General features: G+C 31.2%; 1 protein-coding gene across 1 annotated transcript in view; it reads left to right on the top strand.

The window, feature by feature from the left end:
• LOC108693702 (collagen alpha-5(IV) chain) overlaps window positions 1-24716 on the top strand; it is a 54472-nt gene that overhangs the window by 15065 nt on the left and 14691 nt on the right. The window contains exons 2-4 of the mRNA XM_018202764.1: window positions 9652-9837; window positions 23636-23680; window positions 24152-24373. Of these exons, the coding sequence (XP_018058253.1) occupies window positions 9652-9837; window positions 23636-23680; window positions 24152-24373 (453 nt within the window). The remainder of the gene's footprint in view (window positions 1-9651; window positions 9838-23635; window positions 23681-24151; window positions 24374-24716) is intronic.

The raw sequence follows: 24716 nt of genomic DNA, 5'->3' as shown, positions 1-24716 counted from the left end.
TATATATATATATATATAAAACAGAAGGATAAAAAAATAATCAAATTTTTTTAAATTTTATCTGAAGTGAATATATAATAAGTATGTAAAGAAAGTGTTTTCTTTGCGAATTTCATAAAATTCTCTTTTGTTATATAAAATTATAAAACGACTACGATATCTGTAGAATTCTTAACACAAATAGATTCATAATTCCTTCAAATTGGCAGTATAATTATTACATTGTCTATTACAGATAGAAGTATACATATTGTTTATTACAGATTTTACTATCGTTTGATTGTAAATTAATAAAAATACGTAACATACATATATACTTTATATTCCCTTGTAAAAATCCTAAATTGAATAATGCTCAACATCGAGTTGTTTGTGGAAAAAATCCCGTAACATAAATATTACGCAATGCTTATTGCACAATGTAATTAAATGCAACACGATTCCATCGGAGAAAAGATAAAGAAAGACGCTCGATATATATAAAAATAAAAAAGAACGAGAAGCATTGCCTCTCGGCGGCGTTCGTTTAGTCCTTCGACGAATTCCTCTTAGCGAGAACTGAAACCGGTATAATCTCTGCCAAGTCCAGATTTCGATGCTACACAGACACATAATCTCTAGTCTCATCCGTGTAAATCGAAATCCGGCGATTCGTGTAACATCAAAATAAAAATTATGATATGGATCCACATATATATTTACGACTTACATGTAAAACATTGCAAAATAATTGTCACATATCACATTCACAGCGACTGTTTTAGTTCCTCTTCAGAGTACGAAAATACTCGAAATTCTTAAGATAAAGATCTAAGATAAAGTTCTAAAATTATATGAGTATATTTCTATTTTTAATTAATTAATTGTTTATTATTTTATTCGCACATCAATTTTAGGGCTGCAAATAAAATCTTGTAAATTCTTTCACGGATTATCGTAAAGTATATTATTTTCAGCAGAAATTATAAGCTCAGCAATATTGTACTATTTTCGATGCTCATATAATGAAGTCTCTCGCATATATTCTCTCAAAATGTTTGGGCAGATTTCTGTGCTTTTTTAAGAATATCATGTAAGATAACATGAGTTAAAGGATCGGCGCTCGCGGCTTAGTCACGAATTCTCAATCGTAAAGATCCTCGATCGATTCTTCAAGGATGTTGCGAAGAATCTCTGGTTCATCTCGCTTAACCGCAGAGGTCGATACATGGGCGCTCGCGAAATTTTTTTCGCGCAATGATGTTGCAAATATTTTCTTCGAGATGCTGACGGAATAAATATAATTATTCAAATAATATATGGCTTTGAATAGTTTTATTCCTCTGAATAAAGAAAATATATTTGATTTATTTTATCTCTTTGCATGCACAAATCCTATTTTATGTCATATGTTTTAATTCTTATTTATTAAAAATTTTCTGTTTTTTTTTTATTTTAATGAAAAAAATTGCAATTCTGTCACAGTTTTATATTTCATAGCCTTAATGATTATAGATATCTGTCCTTTATGAAATAAAAGTAAATTATCAGTTTTTTTCGAAATTGAAATAAACTTTTTAATTTGACTTCATTGTGCGCTCTCACAATCGTGTTTTCGGAATTATGCCTTCTGTTAGCGTTCTATATCTTTTTATTTTATTTTAAGCTTCGTTCTCGATATCCAAACACACGATTCTCGTGACCGTCTAACGGGCCCTCGATTAAATCCCTCATTGCAGGCGCCCATGCGTTCACATACGGCGACACGTGGATCCTTTATGGGGGTCAATACTTACACCGACCGTACTTCGGCGAATGAGACGCATGATTACGGTCATAAGCTGACCTAAGCCCGTACGTATGTTCTCTGGGAAGATCTGACGGCGAAGCGAGGAAATCTAATACAAAAATAATCGCTCAAAGTGATATACCTGACGCAACATTCAGATCTTATTCGTGGTATAATACATTTGAACAGCGCAAAATATTTTCGAACAGATAAAAATAATTTCTGTAATTTTGCAAAATAATGTTATTTTGTTATATTGTTATAATCAATATTTAAGTCTCATTTTAATTGAATAACTTGATTGAGCAGTGAACACTGTTTCTTTCGAAGTGCTTTCCTGATAAAATCGAGTTAAGGCTTATAAAGATTTAATAATTATTCTCTATTACAAGATGTTTACGTGCTATTTGCTTTCGCTTCTTCTTTGCGATCTTTTTATTTAGATTGAACCCTCCCTTTGTATTATATTTCTATTTTTTTTCTCAAATTAGGTTTTAATTAAGTATCTAGACTTTCTTTATTGAACTTTTTGATTTCTTCATAAATCACAAAAATTCATTGCTTATATAATTATGTTTGTGTCTTTTTGCATCATTTCATTCTCCGCTTCCTTTTTTTCCAGTATCTTTTCTTTCTGTGCTCGTTTCATTTTGAGCATGAGAAAAAGCATGTAAAAAAGTGCAGCTAAAAGTAACACGGAGACCTAATAATTCTCCTGTTCGCGAATTGATTTTCAAGCGGCGTCGTCTCAAGTCCTTAAATATTTCTGCGCGCGACAGCCTTTACTCGAAGCGACGATCCGAGACACGTTGAGAGAGAACGAGAAGAGGACCCGAGCCAAAAAAGCGGCAGAGATCGATGAGAGGAGAAAAAAAAATGTGCTGGACCGAAGAAAATAAAGAGAACGAAGGAGAGAGAGAGAGAGAGAGAGAGAGAGAGAGAGAGAGAGAGAGAGAAAGAGAACGAGACAAACGAGAAGAAGGAGCAGTTCGAAACGGTGAGAAAGACGTCGCGCTGTGCGTATCTTTTTGCGAATGGCGACGTTATCTGGCCAAACCAGAGAACGCTTGAGATTACTGTACGTTATGCAGATTTCAAGGGAACATTGCCCTTCTGCCTTTCGCGCAGAATCCTGCCTCACCAATCCTTGCGCCTTGAGCTGTCAAGTCCGAAGATCGTTCGCTTGCTCATTCGATACAATCGATGGGGTGACATTTATTAATGACATTTTTGACATTTATTATTGAAAAGACGAATAAAATCTCGTAGATTTTTCGCAAGCTAGAAATCGTTTGAAATAAAATATCGCATAAATTTATATTAAGTTTAATCATTTATCTTTATAAATGTCGATAGAGACAAATTAAAAAAAAATTGAGAGATGTGATTATAAAGCCGATATACTTTAATTTTTAATCTCTTGATTTATCCATTTAAATCTTTCGATTTATCAAACAACGGATTGTAGATTTTAATTTATAATGTTATAAAATGAAAGCTTTATTGTATTTATTCATATAAATGGTATTCTACAAACATGAAAATTCGTTTAATAGTGTGAAAAAGTTGAACAAATAATGTAATGAAATCGATGGAGTGACATTTATTAATGACATTTTTTGCATATATTAAAAAGTGAGCAAAACTTTATTGATTTTCCTCGCATTAGAAATCATTTGGAATATAATAACATTGTATAAATGTATACGTTATTAATTTAATAAAAAAAATTTTAAAGATGTGATTAAGAAATATACTTCAATTTTCAATATTATGATTAATTTAAGTCTTTTAGTTTATCATATGAGAAATTATAGATTCTGATTTATATTAATAAGTAATTATTATAAAATGGAAATTTATTTTATTTATTTATATAAATGGACGTTATTCTACGCAAACGTACAATACAAATTCATTTAATAGCACGAAAAACTCGAGTAAGTAATGTAATAAATTTAAGGATTTTTCTCGCGGTTATGTTGATACATTTTTCTTTCACTAGCATTTAACTAGCAATTTAACTTAAATCTTTCGCAAAAATTTAAATGATAATTTAAAATAAGTTCAATTGCAAGAAAATTCTGCAAGAAAGCATATTGAATGTCCAACCATTATTTTGCATACGATTAATGCAATGCAAACTCGGCGAGAAAGTTTGGCGTTGTCGATATCACGAAGATATCGCGGCCGCGCCACCAAATGAACCGGTCGAACCGAGTCAGGGCGAGGCACAGACGAGTTGCTCAAAACGACCAGATGAGATGGCTATATCGATTCGGCCCGCCGAAGTATTACGCGTTAAATGTGACCGTAATTTAATGTTGGAGTCGGAGTCCGTTGTGCCACGATTTCATCTCGTTTTTATTTTAATTATATCGATCCTCATGTTTATCTTATGAATACATGTCGAAGGACTTTTCGTACACAACAGTCTGACTCGCATAAATTTGTCACGACTGATGATAAAAATTAGCCTTCTTAAAATAATTATTTAATAATCAATCATGATTCATCTTAATCCCCAATTGCTAGCTTATATATTTATAATTTTGTAATTTTTGTTAGATATTAATCTTTGTATTGCAAGATATAAAAAGTATTAGTTATTATCTCGAGATAACAAACTAGGTATTCTAAATTTTTTCATGATTTCATTTGTTTATTATATTATTAGCATTTTTTATTGATATTTTTATTATCTTTATTTTTATTTTTATTATCTTTAGTAAATTAATAACAAAGTACGTATTATTGATACTATTTCTCTCTCTCTCTCTCTCTCTCTCCCCCTCTCTCTCTTTTTCTTTCTCTATTTATCTATCTATCTATCTATCTATCTATCTATCTATCTATTTATCTATCTCTATCTATCTCACTATCTCTCTTGTCCTATTCGAATACACCTGTTGATTCCCTGAACTCAAACTGATTAGCGAACAGGCCATTTTGCGGCAAAGTTAAAGTTCGAAACGTGTACATTATCGTTATCGTGGCGCTACGTACAATTGCGAGGGCGTCGCGTTGGCGATCTACAACTAATCAAGAATGGCATCGGGACGCACGTACTGGGTAGTCCTGAGAATAAATGGCTTTATCGTACAAGTACTTCCTGGTTGCGATATACCGTAAGAATTTACTTATTGTCGTCAATCCATTGACGTTTTAAAAGATATACAATTCAAAATAATTCATTTTAATATATGTGTATAAATATTGTACATTTAAATTTTTACATATTAATTTTTAATATACGCACACACGTGCATACTTATATAAAATACTGAAATAAAATTTTTACAACAACATTATTATTATTTGTATTTACGAATATGTATTTATTTACGGAGAAAAATTTACGGCTAAAAATCTTACAAAGAGAAACTACTTTTCGATTCCCAGAATAATTTTTGAACGCGAAGATACTCGAATGTCAAACAAGACGTTTTACACGAGTGCGGAATTAAACTTCGATGTAATAGGAGAGCGTGTATCGTAATGGTGTAAATTTGGAATCGGGGTTCACGAACCTCTAGGCAAGTCTAAATATTTGAAACCGTCGACTCGCGTAAACGTCCGCTATTCGACGAAAACGACTAGCGCGGCCGCACTTAACTCTTTTGAGCACGTGTATGTCAAACTATGAGGAAGGAGAGGCTTCGCGTGTACTTACACTTCATGTACTTCTATTCGCCGCACTACATCTTTAACGTGGCGATTATGCCAGTCGGCTTTCTTAAACAAAACCATGTGCCATATGGTTTAGTACTTCTCTGCGGAAGTGCGTATATAATTTTAAACAAGATTATACATTAAAAGTCATAAATTTTCTCTGATTTATTGACGCTGAGTTGATTACAAATGAAATAATGTAACATAATCCTTAAATAGTACGACAAATTTCAGAAGCATGTTCTTCCGCGATAACAGATAATTTTCTCAAAAGAGAGAAAATAATTTATTGACATTTCGATATAAGGGTTCTTTTTTCTGATAAGGAAGAAGAATATATCAAAGAAAACCTTGACCATTCCGACACTTAGCCTAATCTATGACACTAGTCTGTGACCTAACATAAATGTTACCCCGCACGACCTCTATTTTACTGTATTCTGCTATCTCAGTTAAATCATCTCCAATTAATATCAAATTTCTATAAACAACTTCTAATAATAAAAAAGAATTATAAATCTTAAAATCGTAATCTTCTTCTTATTTAAAAGTAAATTATCAGCTAAAACAGGTCTCAAATTGTTAACTTTATTTTAAAAAATAGTGAATATGGATTTACATCGATTGTTAATATAATTCTTACTGTTGATATCAGAAGGATGTCGATTTAACTTTAAATTTAAGTATAGATTTTAAACTATATGAAATTAAATCAATAGCCATATTTCTTAGATGTTAGTCTTTTTATATTTTTCTTTAAAAAAGAATCAATTTTCTGTTAAAGGAGTCTTGCATTAAGATAACAATTACTTCTCACAATCAGTTATATCGCGTAAGAGATAGCATTCAACTACTCAGGTACATGTGCAAAATGTTTGAATGAGATGCATACCATCTATACCGCAAAATCAGAGTATTCTCATGAGAGACATCTGCCTTCTCGGCGAAGTTGACTATATCGCGACATACAAACGAAGTATAATTCCCGGCGGATCGCCCTCTTGCGCGCGTAATCGCGGAATTATGTCACGGCGTAGCTGCAAGATTCCTCTTCGGCAGGCTGGTGCTGATTACGTCATGTCGTCGATGCGTGGAAACAGGGAGAGTGCCGTCTGCATTACATATTTGGTAGAATATCGTTACGCACCGAGGTCGAATGCATAAGACGCATCTCGCGAAACATCGTAATTATGACAGATGTTGGCAAAATTCCGAGATAAGAGAGACATTACAGTCGGCTTTCGCATGTCCAAAAATTAAAAAACAGCTTTGCTTAACGATATTTTGTATATTATTGTATTTTTTATGTATTATTTTTATATTATTTCGCTGAATAAAAAATGCTCTTTTTAACGATGAAAAAAAAAGGTAGAGGAAGAAGAAGAAGAAGAAGAAGGCATACGGAATCAACTTGCCTGCGTTCGTCGAGATTGCCAGGAGGAACTGTGATAAGCCGTGCATTTAAGTTAATTGCATGAATTACGCTAACGGCGCGATATTGATATTACGGGGTAATATCTGCACGTGGACAGCTTCGCCAAGTAACAACGCGAATTTAGACATGTTTGACATTTTCTTGCGCCATTCCTAAAGATAATTTATCTTTTAAGATTTGTAAACAATTTAATTACTGCTGTTGCATTACACTATGATAAATTAGAACTTTTATTTAACTCATATCTTATATTTGGAGATATATATAGTTCAAGTGTTATTTGAAAAGAGGTAAATATTTTTAACTGTATCAAGATGCTAAAAAAAAAGAATATAAAACTGTTAGGAATTATTTTTAAACTGTATTTTTAAATAATTACATAATTGAATGAAATAAAACAAAATACTAACACATTATTTTATTGTTGAAATATATTATACTTTTAAAAGCGTTATATCAAAATAAAGATATTTTTCATCTGAGACAAATAAGCAGATTACAACGCGAAAGTTAATAAAAAATGTAAATGTCACATTGACCTACTTCCCCCAATTTACTTTATATTTAATTTAGCGAAATGAGTTTAATGAATATACTTTCTCCACTTTATGAAAACTTTTAATCAACGATGGAGAAGAAATTAGACTTTCATTCATATTTTTATGCAATGTAAAACTACAGATCTACTCTTTTACGATATTTAAGTAGAACGACATCGTCCTTCGCAATAGCGTAATAGTGACATTGAGATTATACAGCAACGATTATATCATTGCATAAGTAAATAGCCTTGAGATACGACAAAGCTTTTAAGCTTAAGAGTCTCTCAAAGTCTTTTATATTTGTCACTTTGTAAGCATTTTTATCATTATATTATAAATTTCTTCAATAAATTAAAATTACATCGTAAATAATACCCTTTCAATGAAAACCGTATGATTTATAATCCAGAGAATTTTCGTATTACTTTTGAAATTCTTTATGTCTTTTTCATATGTTTATTTTTATTGAAGTTATTTCCAATTTGAAGGAAATAGTCCTTGAATTATTTTAGCCTGCTTTTTAGTCCTCAAGCACGATAATCCTCGAATCTTATAAAATATACCCGCTGCTTCTGCTGCGCGCATCATATTTTGAGACAAACTATAAAGCGTCATAAGCTGCGGAACTAAAATGAAGCATGTACAGCAAGATAAGCAAGAAAAAGGGCAAGAAAAAAGAATAATGAGGAATGATGCCCGAACGGCGTTCCTTGAGAGCCTGCTCGGTCCCGGAGTGCGTCGTTGACACAAGCAGAACTTTCATCTACAAGGCAAATGTGTGGAAGCACGATTCCGTTTTCGTTCTCTTCCACGTTATTCAAATAGAGCGCGGCCTTCGTGATGCAATGGCGTAGTCGTGGATTATACACTTATTCTATTAATTAGTTAATATTTGTTAACTTTTATATCGAAAAATTTGTTGATATATATATCGTTCTCTCGCTTAAAAAATAACTATTAAAAAAATTAAGTTTCTTACAAAAAAAACAGAAAAAATTAATTTTCAAGCAAAAATTAAGCAAAAAATTATTGAATTATATCAAATAATATTGACAAAAAACAAATACATTCTTAAAATAATTAAATAATAAATTTGTTTTTGTTTCACAACTCTAAAAGAAACTATTCTTTTTAGGTGACGATTTTGATTTTTACATTTTAAGTTCACTTTTGATAATTGATAAGATAATGTTTATTTAATTCATTCATGACAATAACTTGAAAAATCATTTTTTTATTATTTTGCTCGAATTTCCACATATTAAACAATTTTTCTAATTAAAAACGATATGAACATTATATATATTATAACCAATTAAATTATTTTATAATCTAATTCTAAACAAATTATTTTTTATATGGTCCATTAAATACATGAACGTTTCTCTATCAAACAATTAATCATTTTGTTAAAAAACAATTTTTTTATGAACGAATTAATTAGCTACATATATTTTCAAAATTGCATTGTTGTTCAAGAGCGAAATCATTTTATTAATTAAACAGGCATTATAGCTTCACAAAGTTTAAGATTTAAAAAAGAATTTTATCAATTTCAAAAAATAAATAAGAACCGCAAAATTAAAATTAAATTATAATGTTTATGTTTATCGAAGAAAATAAGAAAATAAAAAAAAATGTCCTTAATATTGTATTATTTTCTCAGTTTATGATCAATTTCGCTTATAAGCTTACGCCACTGGTCGCAATCAATGTGCTCTTCCTCTGTACTTTTCCCTATCCTCGATTCGGATTTTTTAACGATATAACAAAACCATTTTTAATCAATTTTATCGCTGCCTTCACAACGAGATCCGTCCTATTTTCAGTTCTATTTTTTATTTTCATTCTAGATAAATTTAATTTATCAAGTTACGTAATATACGTTTTCTGTTAGTGTATAGAACGTACATATTTCTCAATTATCGTTGCAACGTTCGACATTAATAAAGTAGTATTTTTAAGCGCGAAATTAGAGATATTAAACTTACTTCGCGGAAGTTTTCTTCTAAGAATTTTTTATTTTTTGAGTGTTTTCAGGATAAATAAAATTTCATAAATCCTGCTTGGATTTGATCACGATCGGCTTATGAGTTAAACCGCTTATCGAAATTCAGTGGCATTTAAGTTGGTTTAAAACCTCATCGAAATCGATCCCGACAAAAGAGATACATCTACGAATCGAACTCTACAAAAAAGTCCCCCTAATAGATGATATTTACAATGTGTTACAGATCTGCAGAGATTCGTACAAATGCAATTGTAAGGGAATAAAAGGACAGTCAGGATTTCCTGGAATACCTGGGCCTCAAGGAACGGAAGGACTCCCAGGTGATATCGGACCCGATGGACCTCCCGGACCCAAAGGCGAGAAAGGAGCAGCAGGAGAACATGGAGCCACTGGAGAGAAGGGCTACCGAGTAAGAAAAATTGATTTGATTTTATTATTGATCTTTTACTTACATGAAATGTCCAGGAAATTCCAAATTTGCTTAATTTGTGTGAATGCTATTTATACATTATATTTATCATTTAGTTACGTAATAGTAGTAATATCACATGATGCGAAAAGATGAGCCTTTTAGTTAGAATAAATCCAACATTAGCGATGCAAATTAAAAGAAAAAATTCTAATTCACGGTGTAGAACTTGAAACTATTTGCTAAAAGTATTGACATAAAACTCATTTCATTTCATATTTCCATATCGGAAGATTTAAATAAATCGTTACGTACAACTTTTCCTAAAAATTGATTTTTTTCTTCTTAAAATATCAATCAACAGGAAAAACAAATTTCCTCAAAAAAACGAAAAAGTTTTTTTGAGGAAGTTTGTTTTTCCTGTAATTGATATTTTTAGGAACTTTCAAATATCTGATATTTGTCAAGCAAAATATTTATTAATTTTGTATAAGATATTTTTGACACAATGTGAATTTATATATATAAAACTTCTGCAACAATTTATTTTATTAATTATTTTGCAAAAATTGCTTTCCTTATGTAATTTTATTTGTAATAATTATATGTATATATTTTGCATATATCCATATGCAATTGTCAGTTAAATCAATTACAATGATAATTTTTTACAAGCAAGTATTTTACATTTTAATTAAAGTTCGCGACTCATGTTTGTTTGCAAACACGATAACCATTACTAATTTTAATAAAATAATATTTATTTTTTTTTTTTAATAAACTGATTTATTTCTGCAAGATATCTGTTTTAACAATTAATATATATAACAGCAAGCAAAAACGATAAAAATACAGTGTTGTTTTGCTAAGTTCTTTAAAAACCAAATTTTAATTTATTAAATAAGAGAACAATCATTCAGATTTTCAAATTAAGCTTAAAAAAATTAATTCTTCATTTTTAATATTATTTGTATTCGTTTTCATTTAATTTCTTTTGAAACAAATATCGTATACTAATTTAGAGAAACTATTGGATCATATAGTTGTTTATCTCTCAGCACTTAAAAGTTGTCAATAACAGAGCCACTATAACATCAGAAATGAAAAGTAAATTTGTCTTTTTAAAGATATTAAAAATATTTTACTTAAAATATTGCTAAATAAAAATATTTATAGTGATGGCAAAATTTCCTTTGCACAAAAGCATCTTATTGACTCTGGGACTAAGTTACAGATTATTCCGCCCAATATTCCACTCTATTCAGAAATCACTAAATAATGACTTAAATTCGTGAGCCGGAATGATAATACCGAGCATCTCTGAAACTATGTGTGCGATCATTAGAAAGATGAGAAAAAAAAGCATCACTTCGCAATTGGGTCGTCTTAAGCAAAAGGGTTGAAAAAAAGAAACGCATATTGAGAACAGCAGCGTATATTCATCGCATTCTTGATTCTCTCTATTCGAACGCGATTGTCCGCCACGCTACATATGCTTCATACGGGACAGAAAATAAGGAAAAAAACGATAGAAAAAGAACGAGAAGGAGGAAAGAAACATCGTGGCGTCACCGACCAGAAACAGAACGCTTCCAAATGTAGAGGAAGAGGAAAGATCGCGAACACGAGAGAGGAATTACGGACGGACGAACACCCACGATGCCGCCCGCACTACCAACGTGCTGTTACACAAAGCCTGCAAATCCGCTGTTTCGCAATTTGTCAACCGGCATCGATGCGCGACACCGTGCAATATGATATAATACGAGATGAGCTTTGCTACTTCGAAACGACACGCAAATCGTTGGCGATTATAATTTCCTAAATTCGAAATTACGCGCTGTACTTCAAATATTTTGATAAATCGTGCACAGAAATATATTCTTAATTAATCCTCATCTAATGATAATTTGTTATAAAACTGCAAAATAAATTTAGTTGATCATAAATTGCAGTAGAATTTTAAAATAATATTTACGTAACTTAGAAGCAATGTAGAGCTGAATTTAAAATGAAGTTTAATTAAAACTTTTAATTAACATTAAATTAAATATTTAATTAGGAATCCTAGATTCTCTGCTTTAAAATCAATTGAAAATTCTGAACACATTCGCCTTATATTCAATAGTATTTTAGCTACATTGCAATTCTGTGAAAGAAGCGATGATTACAAAAGACAAACGGACAATACCAACTTTGTGAATTAAGATTGCAGAAATTTGTACTTAGAATTATAAAATTAAATCACCATATTATTATCGCGTCGTTACACAGAATGTAGAACGATTTAGCGTCGCAATTACTGAAATGTCACGAATAAATAAAATGTTATGGCTACGCTCGATATGAGTAAAGTATACGTACAAACGTGGTCGACACATCTCGTGCTTATTAATCGTGCAAATTATTCATTCGCGTGCGGACTGCGAAATAGGACGGTGTCAATCTTCGTAACTGAAACCTGAAATTAAATGCTTTACATGACGATTACAATTTGACATCTTACACGTGCACACATACCCCTTATAATTACTTATATATTCAATTAGCTTTACTGATTGAAACTGATAAATATGCAAGATACTCCATAAATAAATAAATTATTTGAAAAAGGCATATTTGTGATTTGACTAATCTAAAGTAGAATTTTTACTATATAATATTATTTAATATTATAAAAATGACAAAATTTTATTTATATATATATATATATGCATATATAAGTATCTCTAACAAAATTATATATATATGTATATATATATAGTGTATTATTTTATTATTGAGTCATTTGGGGATAGCTGTATTTTATTTTTATAATTGTAAAGCAGTTTTATCTTTTTCTTTCACTTATCTTTCTTCATGAAGACTTATTCTTTTCGTTTCAAAGTTTAACCAAGAAAAATGTTTTCATAAAGAAATGTTAACACTAGACTTTCCAATGATTTATTTTCTATCACGGACGTACGTTTCGTAATCGTCTAACTGGAATTGACGAAGAAATTTCAAGAAAAATAACATCGATAACCGGAAGAGGCTTGTCATGTCTTTTTGGTACGTCGCGAATAGTCCACTTTCAGAAAACTTTCGATCGGTGCAGACAGGAAATGCCACCTCCGTCGTAAATCCAAATTATGCAAGAACGAAAATTCTGGTTATTATTATGGACCGATGTGTTACCACGAGTGCCACAATTCGCCAATTACAACGGTGCACGACGTGTCACACATTCTCAATTAGCGGCGTACGTCACTTGCTAATTGTATTACATCGATCGTTCCACCGCGGTATGTGTCAATAATATCTTGCATCTTTGCTAAAGCTTATAATAATAATCTTCATAAAAGTTATGAAAATCTGAATTATATATACATTTTCGTTTCAGAGAAATTCTAACTTACTTAAAAATCGCTTCTACATAGGAAGACTTAAAAAGTTACAAAATAAACTATTTATATTTGAATAAAAAGAGGCGCGAGAGATTGTATATTTTGTATACCTTTATACATTTTTTTACAATTAATGGAATTACAAGTATAAGAAAAATGTAAAGTGAATAATGTCAAAGTTCATCTTGAACTGAAGGCAATATAAAGATAATAACTTTGTATTTGTATTTGTATTATAAAATACAAATAAGTGAGTAAAATCAGGTTTGATTAAATCCAATCTTGCTGTTTAATTACATTTTTGCGTAATCTTAATTTCAAATTTACGCAAAATATTATTAAACTCGTTTTTCAAGACTCGTTTTGACTAAATATGATATACTTTCTGTCTTGTGTTGAACATTTCTCAGTCGATTTTCTACAATTGTTTATAACTTATAAAGTTTCTTTTATTTTTCAAAAAAATATTTTTCTTACTTCAAGATTATTCTTATTTAAACTGCATTTTATAAATTATTGACTTATTTTTTTCATTTGTATGTCAAAGTTTCGAATTCGATAAACAGATAAAAATCGATGGACCGTAGAAACAGTGAGAATCAGGTCGTCGAGAAGAGACAAGTCTGCAGAAAGGAAGAGAGAGCGAAGAGCGAGCTTATCGCCTGGCAATGCGAAGAGGCCATTTAAAAGGCGTGAGGCATGACGAATTACACATTCTGTCGCAGTAATGAACGGCCATCGATTTGGGAACGCGTTCACTCCTTTATCATCATCTTTTTCTTCTTTTTCTTATTCCTCTTCCTATCGCGGTAAGTCTTCTCTGCTGCTTCCTCGTTATTCCTTTTTTCGCGCCTCGACATGTACGTATGCGCGGATTACATCAGGCATGTATCTCGTTTCTGGAAGGTAAAATGACGTCACGGTCTTTTCTGGCTGGCCAAAGAGAGAAGAGATACAGCCCCATGTACAGGTACGATCTCTCGTACCTACTGGCAAGCTGCAGTCGTACCGGTCACCACTGTCGAGTTGATTTACGAGGTTCTCGCGAATTTTTGTTTAAAGAAATAAAAAAAAAAAAGAAAGTGTCGCCTCTCTTTTCTCTTCTCTTTCTCAGCATCTTTGGATTTATCGGACTTCCTGAGATTTTTAATGCTTTCGCCTATATCGGGATCTACTCCTTGTCTTAAGCCACTTTGTCGTAAGACGAGGACATTGATGGACTCGGGGATTAGAAGGGATTCCCCGTAGGTTTAAGGAGATTGCAGTTCGAGATCGTACGTGCGATCGGGGAATTTCGGTGGAGAGTTTCCCTGAGAGCCACAAGCCAAAGTGGCGATTGTATCTTATTTCAAACTCTCTCTCGGCAAGAGAAAGGATTCAGGAAGATAAAATTATCATAACGAAAATTATAACAAATGGGACCAGGACAAAGTATATAAGAAATATAGAAATAAGTATATAAGAATGCTTTTTACAAACTTATGAATTTTATGAAAGAGAAAGATAGCAATCTTTTTTCTTGATAAAAAATTTTGTCTTTATGTTTTATTTAAATATCTGCATAAAAATCAGATTTAAATATTTTCTATTAAAAAATAATTTCAGATTAAATAAAGGTTATAAATAACGTTAAGATTTTATTATAATATAAAACAAACTCTCAATTCATTTTCCTTATTTCGTAATTACTTATAATATATTCAGAAATTATTTTTTGTATAACACGAACATTTTTTCGAAAAGTATTTTATTTTAAAAAATTCTATATTTACTTATACTATTTATACATAAATTTAAATAATTTTAAATGAAAATTGCTATTTTCCGTGCTTTTTAGAGTTAATTTAACCTAATATTTAAGAAGCTTGTAATAAATTAAAATGTTCTGTCGTTTTCATTGTGTATTATGTAATTGAACGCATTCTGAAACACGCGTTAAACGCATTTTAAGTTTCCATTTGCGAGAAAACCATTCATTTATAGCATAACATGTATTTCTTATTGGTCAGTTTACGTAGTCAGCTTGAAATGAACAGACGCGAACTGACGTCATGATCTCTTTCAGTAGAAGCAAAATAATTAAAGAAACATCCAACGAGGTTTTTTTTAAATCCAGTCTTTTTCGATTCAGTGACTTTCATCGTTTTAAAATTAAATTCCTGAGTTATAATTACAACGTATTTCTTAAAATTTACTTACTTTTATATAATAAATTCTAGTAAATGGAATTCGTATACTTTATTTAATCATAAACATCTTGTTGTTTTATTAACAAACTTGACAACTTTTGGATTAAATAATTCATCTGAAAGAAATACTTCAAAATTCGAATTTTTCACAATTTAAAAAATGCATAATCCAATTCTATCATGCAATTTAAAAAATGTATAATTTATAAAAAAATAATTGGAATTGAAAATTTATATTTTCTATATAAAACTGAACGTTATGTACATATGAAAAAGTTCAATAAAATCAGTATTTATATTTAATAATGTAATTTTTATAGTTTCAATGAAAATCTTCTTATAGAGAAAAATCTTTTTTTTTTCATTTTGTTTAAAAAATACATATATGTTTAAAAATTTCGCTAATTTTATTTTATCCGTTATTTTAGACTCAATTGGTGAGCATGAATTCAAAGCGTACGTATCGTCGTGCAAATTTAACCGGCCGATCAAAATTTACGATGGGGATCGGTTCCCTCGCCGATGGCTTATACGGTGTCACTCGTAAAACGACGATCGAACTGACGTCATGGTCCTTTCTGACCAGCCAAGGGAGATGGCTCGGCTCCCCCGAGCGCTATACACGCGCACGTTGCAGACCTCGCTCTCGAAATTACCGCAGGAGTAGTGGGAATGGCACAATTCTGCCGCTTCGGGTTAACGATTCGGCCCGGCGGCTTCCAGACGTGGGCGTTAATGATAAATTGCTGGCATCTCTCGCGCGTTTCTCGCTGCTTTGGCATTGATCCCTATCTACGTAACGATTACCCAGATATTACGTATTACGTGCATACCCACGTGCAAGCAGCGCGGCTGATCGAGCCCTGTCTCCATCATCGTCTCGTTGTCTAGGATTGACACAAATTGACACGCTGAAGACACGCGGTCAGCATCCGACTGCTCTAAGCCGAGATGGATTTAACTAATCTTCCATCGACGGAAGGTCTTTTCTTCTCGGGAAAAATGGTGCATCGACGTGATCGATTATAAATGTCTTCAATGCATTCAGCAAATGCTACCTTCCTTTTGACATTTTCTCTAAATATTGAAATGAGTGAATTGTTATAGATTACATCGGAAATCTTTTATTCCTTTCTTTTGTTGTTAGAGAAAAAAGAAGTTTTAAAATATCGTAGTTTCTCCTCCACTTTAAAGATACAGTCTGTATTATTATACTTTAGACAAATATAAACAAGTTAAAAAATATTCAATTTTTAAACTTTTATTTTTATTAAGTGAAAAAAACGATCAAGTTTTATGTTATTAAAGAAAGAAAAATATATGGAGAATAATAATGAAATAATTATTACAGTAACAATTATGTTCTTTAAGATACAGTCTACAATTTTACTATTAAGTTTGTTTAAATGGACTACATTTTAGATCCTTTTATCCCATTTTGTGTAAAATCGGCCAGAAAAGAGGAGCGTGATGTAAACCCTAAGGGTTTGCTTTTCTCGTCCGGGAAAATTGAAGGGGACGTTGATCCTCCGTTCTGGAGGTTGAGTGGACAGATTATTAAAACACACCGCCAGAAAGCACCAATGATTGCGTGACCAGGCTCTATCAAGCGGACCTCGCGAGCTTTTAGAGCGGCAATTTTAGAGCGCGCGCGTCACACTTTCATTTTCACATTCTCTCCAGCGTCTAAAACCGTCCCCGAGAAATTCACTGCCCGTTAAAACAAGCGATGCGGCACCGTTCTAATTAAAACGAACGGAGATGAGATGGAGGGAGAGGAGCATGAGGGTGCCCGGGATAAATGAAAGAACGAAAGAGCAAAGAAAATTTTAACGGGGCGGCAAGGGAAGGAGGTCAGAGGCCGGCCATACGCCCACGCGATGAAAGAGAAGATGCGAATGCGGGAATCGGACAGTGCTTGGCGCGTGTGGCCCCCGTTTTGTTTTGCTACATCCGGAAAAGTAGGGTATCTAAGCGCCGATAAAGAAATCTCCGCCTCGACGCCGGCACTCTCCGTACCACGCCAGTGAATCCGTGTTTTTCTTCTCGGTACCAAAGCTAAACTGACGTCTTAAACTGACGCAGCACCGTCCCTTGACATCACGCCGGATGATGAATGCAACAATTTATCAGCGAGAAACTCGATTCAGCACCCTGTAGAAAATACACGACGGCGCATCCCGAGTTACTAAAAATGTATTACAGTCGCGATTATTCCTGAAAATTTTATTGCAGCGAGTAACGTAATGAATATCTACTTTATGCATTTTTACACTGGTAATTTTTTACACAGATATTACACAGATGTATTTATACATATTAATATTATGTATATATATTACACAAATGTATTTATACATATTAATATTATGTGAATTAATATATATAACAACTTTTTTAGACATTTGCAATTCTTTGAAAAAATTGTCGATAAAAAGTTTTTTTTCCAATTTACAATATCTTAAAAGAAAGGTTCTTCGCAAAGTGTAAAGTAGCTTGAAATTAAGTATAGCATAAAGTATTTAAACATTAAGCTTTTATAATCCCTATACGAAGTGTTCATTCGTAATCGACGTACATTCAAACGAGTATGCTTTTCATGCAAACTTCACGAGAAATATTCTTTAATTATAACCATCTTCCATTTATAAGGTTTAAAAAAATTAATAAGAGTGCATATCCCTGAGCTTGTTTCTTTCTTTAAAATTGCAATTTATATTTTCTTATTTCATCTACAATTTTATAAAATTTGTATTAACGCCAACTTGTAAAACATTAACAATGATTTTTTTATACAATACGTATCGCTATAACAATGAGATAACGAAATTGGAGTTTTTTAATTTCTTGCAAAATTGAGCGAAAATATAAAGAAAAAGAAAGCATACCTCAAAAGTATACTTTTGTTCTTTCATAATTCGTTATTATCGAAATTCCATTTTAAAATTAAAATACATAATTTTAATAATTTAAATTTTTCTGGAAAATTTCATTTCTTTATTTACATTGTTATAGCAAATGAACGAGTAGTTTCAGCAAATAAAATTTTATATTTCAATATTTACATTTAGATTTTAGAGTGGAACTATTCTCTAGCAATCCTGAAAGATGATGTATTATCGATAATCAGCATCTGTCTTTCCCATTTTCGTGAATATTATGAATATTTTGCCGGTGCAATTTGCACACTGATAAGGGACACCGTGCACCGATAATAACCATAAAACGGATACTGCATTGCAGTCCTACGCGTTCGTTGCTACTCTTTGATATCGCAAAATGCGGGGGTGAAACAGCATTTCCGGTCTGCCATCGAGCGAACATCGGACTGTATTACCATCATATACCTCAAAATTATTTCCGCGTAAAATTTGAAACGTTCAGAATCAATTGACAAACATTCTAATTTTTACAAAATCATTCATTGACTAAATCTTCTTTCCATTAGAATTATTAATATTTCTTATAGTATTTTAATATTAATTTTCGATGCTTCTAAGTATAGCATTTCTTTTTCTAATTTATAATTTCTATTATTTATAATTTTTTTTATTAAAGATATATATTTCGATTGAAAATAAATTTTTTTTAGAATATGTTCATTTTTTTTAAAAGTTACAGACAATTGAATTAGTTAGGTATGCCAATACCTAGACGTGCTGTTCCCATAATGTGTACCGAAGGATTACTATATATAACATATATAATTATTTATATATATCAGTAAAATTGATTGCAATATCAATGTGAAAATTATATTAAATACTTATCTTAAATAAATTTGCAATCAAGGTTGCCTAAAATATCTTTAAAATTTCTGGAACACCCTACATAGAAATAATTCACATCCAACTATCTCGAAATCTTTCTTCACATTTCCAGTTCACCGTCCAAATAAATTGTCGTGATTAATCCTTTGAGAGATCCTTTCTAATTAAAACAAAAAATTAAAATAAAAAATCGTATATTTTACTCGACACATTTTTATAATAAGTAAAATTATGATACACAGCAGCTGTCTCCCTACTTCTTCGTGACAGGCTCTAAGTTAATCTTCGTGACCTACTTCTCGAACGAACTTTCGCGTTCGTTAAAAAATCAGGTCCCTCTGACGAAACTGTCAGAGATCAAGCGAGACAAAAGCTGGAAGTTGAGAACTAATAAAGAGAGGATGGGGAGGCATCACGCGGGCTGATAACGCACTTCCCATTGACAAATCGCACTGTGAACCCAGCTCACTCCTGAAACCGGATGTCCGTATGATCTCATATTTAGATATCCGTTCTCTCTCTCACTCTGCTTGTATATTCCTTCTCAAAATTTCTTTGATATATTCTAGCATATGCAACGTCTCCTGTGACGTTGTATCCATTCTTTCATTTCCTCCTGACCTCCTTTCGCGTCCATCAGTTTTATCTCATTAGTTTTTGAAATAATCGAAATAATTTTCACAATAATTTAATCTCCAAATTAATTAAAACTAATTTAATCCGAAAAGTCTCATCTTTATAAAATATATAAACTTTAATACATATAATGAAATTTTGTTTATAAAACTGAGTGACCTAAATCCAACTATTATTAATAATATTTATGTGATGTTTAAATTATAACTTATTTCATAAATTTATATTAAAAACATTTAAATATTATATATGTAATAAAATATAATGAAATATATTTCTCTTAATTAAAATTTTTATTTCTTTTCTCTGTCTCACTCTTCTCACACTTTGTAATTTCTACTATATTAAAGTTGTATAATCTAATTTTATATAATCGAGCTTCTTTCATACATAATATAATTTATCTATAATAAACAAAATTGCATTCAAGTTGAGCTTTTAAAATTTTAATTACGTTGGCATGGATGACAGCCCGTCAATCAATCTTATGAAAGTATATGACAACTTCTTCTTACCAAAAGAGAAAGAGAAAGAGAAAATGTCAGTATCTTATATACATTGCATCCCATTTACAGATACAATACCTGATTCGACCGTGTCATAGCGGGTTTCCCTTTTCGTTCATCAGGCAGCAGCTACCCAATCAATACCAGCCTTTAAAAGGCATCCCATATCAATTTTGTATCGGGCATGCCCATAAATGGCATCTCCCGTTCACCGCCATGCTTGTCCTACAGCGCCATGATATTGACTTATGAATATATTATTAACAATGGATATTTTATGAAATTTTTTACTGAATGTTAGAACGAGATTTTCCTCGTTTCAATCTTTTATTTGAGTTAATAGCATATTACATAACCTGTAATCATTTTATTTTTACAAAACAAAATTTTATTTTTACAAGAGAAGAAGTGAGAGAATATTCTCATGGCCATAAACACATTTTATTATTACATCACCTTGTTATATTACCGGATATATTTGTATGATACACAAAGCATCATTAGTTTTATAATGTAGATTTTTATATCATTACTACTTTTTAATTGCTAATCCTCGGTCGCTGTTATAACGTTTGTAATTGGACACGTTTCTTACATCTTACGCAAGAGGTCAACTGATAACGACACTCGTTTTGAACGCAAGTTATGCGTAGACACAAGTTAATACGCATTTATGCGTAGACATTTATGCATGATAAGCTCAATGGCGTCTGAATAGAGAAAAAATTTCGTACTGCGTTGTAGCTATATTTTAATTCATTTGTAACTTTATTTGTTCGTATAATACATCTTAATTTTTCGGTCAAGTAGAACGCATTTTGTATGTATTTATTTATTTAATTTTTAAAATAATTAGTACATTTTTTAATAATTAAATATGTGTTAATCCTTCTGTAATATGAAATTTTCACCCTTCATTCGCAGTTTGAATCTTCGAACTTCAAATTTTTATATTGTTTCGGACATATATTATATATAAAAATCTGAAAAATTATTTGTGAAAGCTTTAACAAATTTTTGCTATCATGGAAGTTGAATTGTATTTTACTTATTTTTTGCAGATTTAAATTTATCTACCAAATTCAAACAGTAAAAAAATTAACTGCGCTTTAAAATTCAACATTGCTAGCGGAGAATTAAATGATTCGCAAATTTAATGATTCCTTAATTCTTTTGAAAAGTTTTACAATTAAATTATCCAATCCTAAAATATTCAGTATATTTACAGCTAAATTTTATTGTAATGTTATATTCTTATGAATGTAATTTACAAATTTATACTCCCTTGCATGTAACTTTACAGTACTTACTAATAATATTGTCTCCAATTATAAATGAATGTCTTATTTTGTTGGTGTTTAAATTGGATAACTGATACGCACACGCTTAATAGTGATAAGCAATGTCACCCCACGATAAGCTTCTAAAAAACAAAACAGAAGAAGGATGTTGACAAAGCTTCTAAGAAATGACAAGAAAATTATGTCATTAAAACGTAATGCAGATTAAATTACAACGCATGATCACTTATTTAAAACTCTAATTTTTATTTAAATGTCTAAATAGTATTCACAAGTTATCATGCGCAAAAGTTATCACGCATATATTTTTACAATAATCGAAAGCTATCATAGTAATCGAACATGGAATTCTCATTTTCTGTAAACTTATTCTTTCTCTTTCTGACGAGAAGAATTTAATTTCTAATAATTGTTGTATTATATCTTGTATAATAAAAGCAATAATATTTTTAAAATGACATCCTATCATTTTATTATAATACATTTTACAATTACGCATTAAAAAATCTAATCTAATCAGTTTTTATCAATTTATTTTATTTTTTTAGTTTTATTTTAACGATTGTAAGCGAAAGTTGTTAAACGTTAAAGTTTTATAAATTTTTTTCAATCTCGCATAAGCACCCAGTTTTCCTAAGTGTGTTTTCTTTGAGGAAAGCTTTCTTCTTGCGGATTCTCATCAGAAGTATCGGACATTTGTGATGCATACAACAGCAGCTTTGTGAAAGGATTCGCGTAAACTCTCGACGAATGCAATAAACACGTTAAAACTCAAGGGGAACAAGTAATGACGCTGTAACCACAACCACGCAACATTCGAGCAAGATGTTTAATGCAAATACGCAGCGTAAAAGCCAACAAAAAGCAGTAAAATCTACCTGTTTAGCGTCTACTATAAGCGTATTTCTTGCAGAAATTAGCAGAAATGTACCCTACCTAGTATTTTCTTAACGGTCAAACAAAAGGAACAAGTTTTGCTTTCTTAATCGACTTCTCGTTTTGTAGAGATTATTCATAATTAAATTGAACATTTATTTTACTTATTTTTATATGTTTTTAATACTTCTGTTTTGTTTTCTGATGATATATATATTCTCTTCAATATCTTGAATTATTACTACGCATATCTGTACTACGTTACATTTAATGTGTCCTATTTATTATATTTCGCAAAAGAAAGAAATAATATAACAAGAAATTAAAATTCCAAAATTAGCAATAAGTAACATTTGTAAATTTTTATATGACGTTAAAGTTCCGTAAATGAATATTCCGTAAACGTATGTTTCTCTGATGGAGATGTTTGTGTTGGATGTTGGATGAGATGAAATGAGAAATATGCCGTAAACGATGAAGAGAAAATGCCTTGATATGCGTCTAATTAAACGTATCGTTAATTAGACGAGAACGTGCCCAGATGTAGCCGCTCTTTAACCAGCTCGAAAATAAAGCGCGGTGGATGTCATCAACGAGATGCATGTACGCTCTTCTGTATATGCACATACGTTTTTTGCATATGCACTTTCCAGGATCTCCGACACCCGACTGAGAATGTCGCGCTCTTCGAATTACAACAGTATCGTCGCGATGATATGATTCGGACGACCTCCCTCCGAATCAAGGATACGACGCAGTCATATCTGCAATTATAACAATGTTACGAGATGTACTTGAGTGCGGCGATGGTCAAGTTAATCATAATTGAGCGCGGAGATAATAGAGATCAATCGTAAAAGCATTCGACGATTAGTCTGATATTTTCAGTTCAGAAATATTATTAGATTCTCTGAAATACAAGCCTAAATTAATATAAAATAATAATATGATAAATCGAATTATTTTATTAAATGATAAAAACGGTCGAATTAATTGACTTTATATTTTAATATGAAACAATTATTAATTAACGTTGATTTCAAGCATGATGCCAGCAATGTATTTATATTTGTATTCATAATCGTTGAAAATCATAAAAAAAATCAGACATTATTTTCTATTTCTTCTGTTTAGGGCGACGATGGTATACAAGGATTTATGGGAGCTGCAGGACTTTCCGTACGTATATTAGCTGCCCGTTTTTTGAAGTAAATCAAAGTCCACAAAATTAAAGTATATGTGTGTTCCAATCTTTATTTTTTTAAATAATCATATATTGTCTAATATGCGATAAATTTTGTTATTTCTATATTATGTATATTATCCCACACACAGTAAATCTTAAGCAACATAAAATAAATTCTAATAATTTTTTTTAAACAAACATGGAATGAATATGTGAAAACAAATTTTCCTGATATAATTTAACTATAGAACAATATATAAATGAAATCTTAATTTAAAAATTCTCTTTAGTCTATATCTTTTGATTTCTTCTGTATTATAAGAAAGAAAAGATTGAAATCATGAGCTTCTTGCATTTCTGAATTAAATTTAGTGAATTTTCTGAAGCTAAATGTTTTACGTTTCATTCATATACCTGTAAATGTAAAAGAATCATTCAGAGGTATTGTAGCAAGCATTCCTTAGGGTAATCCTGGTATATCCGGTGTGATGGGTCCAGATGGACTGGACGGATGCAACGGAACCGACGGTCGTGCTGGTGCACCCGGTATACCCGGAATTTTCGGGCCTCGTGGTGTACCAGGTCCCTCGGGCGATTATGGTTTCCCGGGAGAGCCGGGTGATGGAGGTATAAATTCGGTCGGTGCCAAAGGAATTCGTGGTAATCCCGGTATCGATGGTTTGGAGGTAAGAATTCACATTTAACGTGAAATATGTGCCACATTTAATGTGAAGTATGTTATTTAATAACTTGAATGTTAAAAATTATTATATTTTAATAATGATATTTACACTATCAAAAAATTTTAATATCTAAATATTGGGTTGTCCGGAAAGTTCGTGCCGCAAAAGATTTAAATTTAAATATTATTCATTTTCATGTAACATCAATTTATCAATAAAAATTCAGTGCAATAATAAAATAAATTAAATTGACAATTACATTGTAGCATTATATTATTATTCATGTGTGATGCAATTATTCTTTTTCATTTTCAGTAATTGAATCTTAAATCGGTAATAGTGCATA

Source organism: Atta colombica, unplaced genomic scaffold (genome assembly GCF_001594045.1).
Source record: "Atta colombica isolate Treedump-2 unplaced genomic scaffold, Acol1.0 scaffold96, whole genome shotgun sequence".
Classification (NCBI taxonomy): domain Eukaryota; kingdom Metazoa; phylum Arthropoda; class Insecta; order Hymenoptera; family Formicidae; genus Atta; species Atta colombica.
This window is presented reverse-complemented; position numbering and strand designations above follow the sequence as displayed.